This window comes from Miscanthus floridulus, chromosome 8 (genome assembly GCF_019320115.1).
Source record: "Miscanthus floridulus cultivar M001 chromosome 8, ASM1932011v1, whole genome shotgun sequence".
Taxonomy (NCBI): Eukaryota; Viridiplantae; Streptophyta; class Magnoliopsida; order Poales; family Poaceae; genus Miscanthus; species Miscanthus floridulus.
Genome location: NC_089587.1, coordinates 2,543,802 through 2,551,484, shown reverse-complemented (window position 1 = coordinate 2,551,484; position 7,683 = coordinate 2,543,802). Strand labels below are relative to the sequence as shown.

General features: G+C 50.1%; 1 protein-coding gene across 1 annotated transcript; it reads left to right on the top strand.

Moving 5' to 3' along the window:
• Positions 1-2,922: 2,922 nt before the first annotated feature.
• On the top strand, positions 2,923-6,407 carry LOC136470878 (trihelix transcription factor GTL1-like). The gene is made up of 2 exons (XM_066468609.1): positions 2,923-4,015; positions 4,627-6,407. Exons 1-2 carry the CDS (start codon positions 3,228-3,230, stop codon positions 6,044-6,046), a joined length of 2,208 nt encoding a protein of 735 aa, XP_066324706.1. The 5' UTR covers positions 2,923-3,227; the 3' UTR covers positions 6,047-6,407.
• The last annotated feature ends 1,276 nt before the right edge of the window (positions 6,408-7,683 follow it).

Below are 7,683 nucleotides of genomic sequence, written 5' to 3'. Positions count from 1 at the left end.
AGCAAATCAATCAGGCAGTACTACTACGTAGTTAATTAGCTGCACTTCCCAACGCAGCAGGAGCAGGACTGCAGGGGGAGTAACAAAATCTCGCTTCTCCCCACACGTGCAAGGCACGTGCGTGGCGCCGGTGGCGGTGCCACGCCCCCAAGGCCAGGTGACGTCATCGTCTCCACCCTTTTTCCTTTTTCATTTTCTTTTGCCTTTTATGGACAGGTCCTTTTCACTTGGAATCCAGTCCCTCTGGTTTTCAACGTCAGCCGGACGCTCTTATGCATCTTGGGCTCCTCAATACCCTTTGTGCTTGGTCTTCATGAGAACTTGAGTACTTTTCCTACGACAAAGTTATAATAATATATCTTTTTCCCTTTTGAACACTACCTCTAGCTAGCATACGTTTTTACTAGTTATTTGCAACAACAAAAAAGCATTAACATGTGTCATATCTTCTTCTAAGTTCATTCTATATAAGCGCTATACTTCTTCCATTCTAAATTATAAGATAAGTTGTTTTGGCTTTTCTAAATACATTATTACTTTTATAATATGATTTTGACATAGAGTATATATATCTAATTAGGCGCAATAGTCATTTTGGTCCCTCAAATATTACTCGTGGCTCAATTTCATCCTACAACTATGAAGATAATTGTCTCAGTCCTCAAACTTGCAATTTGGGCTCAATTTCATCCATAAACTATCAAAGTGCATTTAACCTTTTATTTTCAACTCATTTTTGTCTATTAAAAAAGAAAACTTTATATTTTAGGCACAATTTCATCCATGAATTATCAAAATTATAGATCTGCTATTGTTTCAATATATCCATGTATTCTTAAAGAATAAATAGTGTTCGATGCAAATATAATTGCTCCCACAAATATCATTTAGTCGGATATATATAAATAAATGGTACCATTATAATGTAACATTAAAAATATGAGCTTGGAGTTATTAATAGCCACGAAAGAGTTTTTGGACGAATATTATTTTCCTATCTCCAATTGCTGGTGGTGTTGGAGCTAACCAGATGCAACAGTGCAGCATTCCACGTAGAACGTAGACAAAGTTGAGTTGAAAATAAAAGTTTAAAGAACAAAATACACTTTGATAGATTATAAATGAAATTGAGCCTAGAATGCAAAGTTTCAGGACTACAACAATCATCTTCATAGTCCTGGGATGAAATTGAGCCTAAAAGTATAGTTTGAGGACTAAAACGGTCAATTTGAAAGTTTAGGGACGAAACTGAGCTTCGAGTAATAGTTGAGGGACTAAAATAGTTTTTCTGCCATCTAATTATATAGGAAAAACTATGTGTCCAGAAAAGTCAAAACGTCTTATAATTTAGGGAAACTCTATGTTGGTAGAACCGAAAAGAAAACTAGATACAGAAAAGGATAGAATTGCCGAGTAATGCCTCACATATTGTCGACGAAATATGGTCGGCAGTCTACCTAGGGGTATGCCCAAGGTAGTAGATTGTCGGCAGACAGATGCGCAAGCCACAAACAAGATGGTGACGCAAGACAGGCACGAGGTTTTATCCAGGTTCGGCCGCCAAGAAGGCGTAATACCTACGTCATGCGTCTGATTGTATTACTGTATGTCAATGAGAGATGTTTTTTAGAGGGGTCCCCTGCCCGCCTTATATAGTCCGGGGGGCAGGGTTACAGATCTGGAAACTAATCCTAGCCAGTTACAATTGCCATAGGTGGCCGGATAAGGATTCATATTCTAACCGACTAGGATCCTGCTTGATCTTCAAATCTGCTTTGACTCCTTGCGCGGGACTCCGAACAGGTTGGTCGGGCCGCGCGTCGTCTTCTAGTGGAACGGACCCCCTGATCCGGGCCGGCCCAAGCCTAGCCGTAAGGGTATATGGGTTAATACCCCCACATATTTCGTTTATATTTGGTAATAATTGTCCAATCGTTGACTAATTAGGCTCAAAACGTTCGTCTCGTAAAGTACAACCAAACTGTGCAATTAGTTTTTGATTTCGTCAACATTTAGTACTCCATGCATGTACCGCAAGTTTGATGTGATAGAGAATCTTCTTTTTGCATAGTGCCAAAGTTTAGATTTTGATGGAACTAAACAGGCCCATATCCTAAATCAGCTAGTACAATACAAATGCAAAGATGAAATATAAGTGAAAATTGAGCTCCTCTTGTTGCCTGAAAAGAGGAAGAGTCCATTCAAACCGAGACAAGGACGGGAAGAGCAGCAAGAAGGGCACCCCGACGCAGAGCAGAGAGATGTACAAATAAGGGCATGCCCGAGGGCTGCTTTCCAAACCTGCCAGAAGATAAGCAGGGGAAGGCAGAAGCAAAATGGAAACCAAAACAGACCTATGCCCTCCTCTCACCATGTTCGCCTGTTAATTTTAGCTAGACTTATTCAATCAATCAATAATATTTTTTTTACAACAAATTAACATCAATAAATTCAAACTAGCCCATAAACCAATTGGCGAAGAGACCGTCTCCTCTCATCTCCTCTCCTCTCCCTGCCTGCCTCACTGCCCTGTGCAGCTGTGCTTGCCTAGGCTCAGTTTAGTTCCATTTTTTTTGGTAAAATGGACACTGTAACATTTTCGTTGTTATTTGGTAAATAGTGTTCAATCATAGTCTAATTAGGCTTAAAAGATTCGTCTCGTGGATTTCGTCTAAACTGTGTAATTAGTTTTATTTTTTATTTATATTTAATACTTCGTGCATGGATCTAAAGATTCGATGTGACGAAGAATCTTGAAATTTTTTGCAAAATAGGGTGGCACTAAACTGGCCCCTACCCTCCCTCTCCCTGCCCCAGCTCCAGTGACCCAGAGGCCCAGAGGACCCTCAGGACCCTCCCCCTCTCCCCTCCATTAAAGAAGACAAGGCCAAGGCCATCCATCCTCTTCCTCCTTCCATCCCCATCCCCATCCCCATCTTCCACCCTCCCCTCCTGGCTCACTCACCCACACACCCACACTTGCAATTTGCAATTCCCTTGAGGTAACAAGCCAAGCAAGCAGCTTTGTTACCTGCTGGCTGCTGCCCAACAGCAACATGTAACAAGCCAAACCAAGCAAAAGCTTCACCATCACCATCACCGCAGAGGTCAGGTCACCTCAGCTCACCTCCCTAGCTAGCAGTAACTGCCCAGTGGGAGTGCAGATTGAGTGGCCAGTGAGTACCGGCAGTACTAGCGACTTCGCCTCCAGTCCACTCCCGCCCGCCATGCAGTCCGGCTACGGCGGCGTGTCCGAGTTCCAGCAGTTCATCATGGACGGCGGCTTCGCCATGTCCGCGCCGCCGCCGCCTCAGCAGCAGCCGCCCCAGCCCGCCGCCGCCCAGGAGCTGGGCGGGCCCTTCAGGTACCAGCAGCTGCACCACCACGCGCTGCCGCCGCAGCACCACCACCACGCGCCGCACATGCCGCCGCACTTCGCCCACTTCGGCTCCGCGCCTCCGCCGCCCTTCACGCAGCAGCTGCTGCACCAGGCGGCCGCCGCGGGGCACCACCACCTCCAGCTCTTCCACGAGCAGCAGCAGCATCACCACCACAACAAGCCCCAGCCGCCGCCGCATCAGCAGCAGCAGCAGCATCACCACCAGCCGCCGGCGAGATGGGCACCGCAGCCGCAGCAGCACCAGCACCACCAGCAGCCGCAGGCCCAGACGCATCACCACCACCACCACCACCTCGGATTTGACGTCGAGGCCGCCGTGCCGGAGAGCTCGGGGGCGGCGGGCGCCGGGAGCGCCGCGGCCTCGGGCGGCGCCGCCCCTCCGGGCGTGCCCCCGTTCTTGGCAGCCGCCATGAACTTCAAGCTGGCGGTCGACCCCGGCGGCGGCAGCGGCGCCACGGGAGGCACCGACGACGGCCTCAACGACGGGGGCGGCGCCGCGGGCAGCGGCATGATGCTTCACGTTGGCGGCGGCGGCGGCGACGACGAGGCCGCCACTGAGAGCCGCCTCCGCCGCTGGACCGGCGACGAGGAGACCTCCATTAAAGAACCCACCTGGTAGGCGGCTGTGCTCTTGTGCATCTTCCCTCCTTCCCCTCCCAACTGCTGCTCTCTCCAAATCTCGCAATCAAAATGAATTCTTGGTGGGATTCGAAAGAAAGAGAAAAAGATCGCATCTTGTTTGGTTGCTTGCTCTGCTTCGGATGCTATTGCTCATGCTCGTGGGGAGGGAGCAGAGGACGAGCAATAATAGTGCCATGATTGAGAAAGAACTGATGATGGCTGATGCTGATGCTGATGGCGATTCCCTTCTCCTCGCGTCTCGGCCTCTCCTGTTTTCCCTCCCTCCCTCGCTCAAATCATTCTCACTCGAGCACCCACTTTTCAGCTCTCCATTCCTTGTGCTATGCTTCTCGTCTCTGTCTCCGACCCTTTTCTCTTTCTCTCTACACGACGACGATGGATGGATTCGATGATTACCTCACCCAACCAAAAGTTTTTGGGGGTGACATGGACAAAAGGCCGCATCTTGTTCTTGCATGCAACAAATTCTCTTCTTTCTACCCATCTTGTACCAGTAGCATGTAGCAGTGTGAATCAAAATGTGGCACCTATCTCCATCTCACCATGCTGCTTCTAATTCCTCACCATCAAAATGTTTTGCGCAGGCGGCCGCTGGACATCGACTACTTACACAGCTCGAGCAGCAGCAAGAGGACGGGGAAGGAGAAAGTGGCCACGCCGGATTCCCCCGCGCCGGCTGCCGCGGCCAATTACTTCAAGAAAGGCGACGACAATGCCGCAGCCGCAGCGGCCGCGGGCGGCGGCAACTACAAGCTGTTCAGCGAGCTGGAGGCCATCTACAAGCCGGGGAGCGGCGGCGCCCAGACGGGCTCCGGTTCCGGCCTCACCGGAGACGACAATGCCATCCTCGAGCCGGCCATGGCCGACCTCCAGGACGTGGCGGCCGCGGCCGTGGGCCCGCAGCTGAACACGTCGGAGACGTCGGCCGGGGAGGAGGCGGCCGCGGTGGTGCAGCCGCAGCCGCAGCCCCAGCCGTCGGCGGATGCGGCGCGACGCAAGCGGAAGCGTCGGCGACAGCAGGAGCAGCTGAGCGCGTCGGCGTCCTTCTTCGAGCGGCTGGTGCAGCGTCTGATGGAGCACCAGGAGAGCCTCCACCGGCAGTTCCTGGAGGCCATGGAGCGGCGCGAGCGGGAGCGCGCCGCGCGGGACGAGGCGTGGCGGCGGCAGGAGGCCGACAAGTTCGCCCGCGAGGCCGGCGCGCGCGCGCAGGACCGCGCCAGCGCCGCGGCGCGCGAGGCCGCCATCATCGCCTACCTGGAGAAGATCTCGGGCGAGTCTATCACGCTGCCGCCGCCCGCCGCGGCGTCCGGCGACGACACGAGCCAGGACGCGACGCCGGCCGGCAACGGCAAGGAGCTGGTGCCGTACGACGGCGGGGACGCCACGGCGCCCGAGGGGGGCGGCGGGTCGCTGCACCTCAGCACGTCGCGGTGGCCCAAGCACGAGGTGGAGGCGCTGATCCGGGTGCGGACGGGGCTGGAGGGGCGGTTCCAGGAGACGGGGCTCAAGGGCCCCCTGTGGGAGGAGGTGAGCGCGCGCATGGCGGCGGCGGGCTACGGCCGCAGCGCGAAGCGCTGCAAGGAGAAGTGGGAGAACATCAACAAGTACTTCCGCAAGGCCAAGGAGAGCGGCAAGAAGCGGCCGGCGCACGCCAAGACGTGCCCCTACTTCGACGAGCTGGACAGGCTGTACTCCCGCTCGGGTCACTCGGTGGCGGCGGCGGCGGCGCGCGACGGCGAGTCCAATGCCGGGGGAGGCGAGGCCAAGCAGGCGAGCTCGGAGCTGCTGGACGCGGTGGTCAAGTACCCCGACGTGCGCTACGGCCCGCCGGGGTTCGGGATGGACAGGGAGCAGGTCTCCGGCGGCGGCGGCGGCAATAACAACGCTAATAATGAACGTGGAGAGGAGGATGGCGACGGGGAGGAGGACGGCATTGGCAAGGGGAGGGCCGGCGATGATCAGGACGACGAGGTGGACAGCCATGGCCACGATGATGATGAGTAGCTAGCTACAGTACCCCACCTCTCTCTCTCTAACCTTTGATGATGAGTAGCTAGCTGCATTGCATGCATGGCGATGGCGTTGCCATGGATGCGACCACAGGACATGCCATGCGAGCTGGGCGCCCAAGGAATCCTTTCCTTCGTTGAACAAATTTGCTTAGCAATCTTGTTTAATTTGTTCGTTCTTTCTTTCTTTCTTGTTACTAAATCACTACTACTAGTGCATTTGAACACTTTACTACTATTAGCTAGCACTCTACTGCTGCTTCTGCTTCTTGCTGTTATTATTTGTAATTTTGTATACTACTACTATATGATATGAATATGATGCATGGCCATCTACAAGATACTGTTAAAATAAGGTGCCATTGATTAATTTGTTACTGATATTTGTATGTACTGTGGTTCTATTCCCTTGTCTTCTAATACGTACTTTTTAGGGTTTTTTTTCTAGTTAAAACGGTGTTTTCTCTCCCTATAAATCAATAAATCACCGAAACGAACGCGGCTGTATGAATGAATGAATTGGCGGGTACGATCATCATTGCAAATAATGCATATAATATAGCTCCTGGAGCAGTGTTTTATTTTAAAGGAAATAAATCGTCCTTTGTGTTTATTATTTGGGTCAATGTCAGGAGGTGTGTCGGCAGATATGTGCTGCCAATAGTTTATTCATTTCTCTAGCTACCCAGTCACGGCTTCAGCTCACTCAGAGAAACGGTACTCTAGCAGGGTTAGGCCCTGAGTGGTTTCTACGGCTCCATAGACATATGTACGTAGTATTAAATATAGACTAAGTATAAAACTAATTACTTAACTTGTGACTAATTTACGAGATGAATCTTTTAAACCTAATTAGTTTATGATTTGAGAATGTGGTGCTACAGTAAACATGTGCTAATGATAGATTAATTAGGCTTTAAAAAATCGTCTCACAAATTAGTCTCCATCTATGTAATTGGTTTTATAATTAATCTATATTTAATGCTCTTTATTAGTATCTAAACATTCGACGTGGCATTAATTTTAGAAGCGACTAAATAACCAAACATCCCCTTGGCATTAGCACTGGTATTTTCAAATGATAATAACGAGAAGGTATTGGGTTAGCATTAGCACTGGTATTTTCAAATGATAATAACGAGAAGAATACCTGTTGTGTTGCCACGAAAATTACTGATGTTTTAGAATAAAATAGACTATATGTATATAGTTACTTATACGAAAGGATAATCGATTATAAATTAATATTAGTGGATGTCGTGGTACACTGATGTGGATATAAATGCATCTGATATATAGTGGACTGCTAAGGTGGACATCTTTAATGTTGGAACTGAACTCTAGTAGAGTTTAGAATTATAATAACATATAGAGATAATATAAAATTTCATTCTTTTTCAACTCTCTCTCTATATAGATATAAATGGAGGAAATGCATGCATGCACACTGATGCAAACTATGTAGGAGTACGTAGGGTCTGGTCTGGTTTGGTTGGTTGGTTAACGACAGCTTAATTAACAAGACACGCTTGTTTATGCCGGCCCAGGTAGAGGCAGAGGCAGGCAGGAGTCCTAGGTCACGTCTGCGTCTGCGTACGCACGGCCACGAACCAAAAACCCCACAACAAGGTC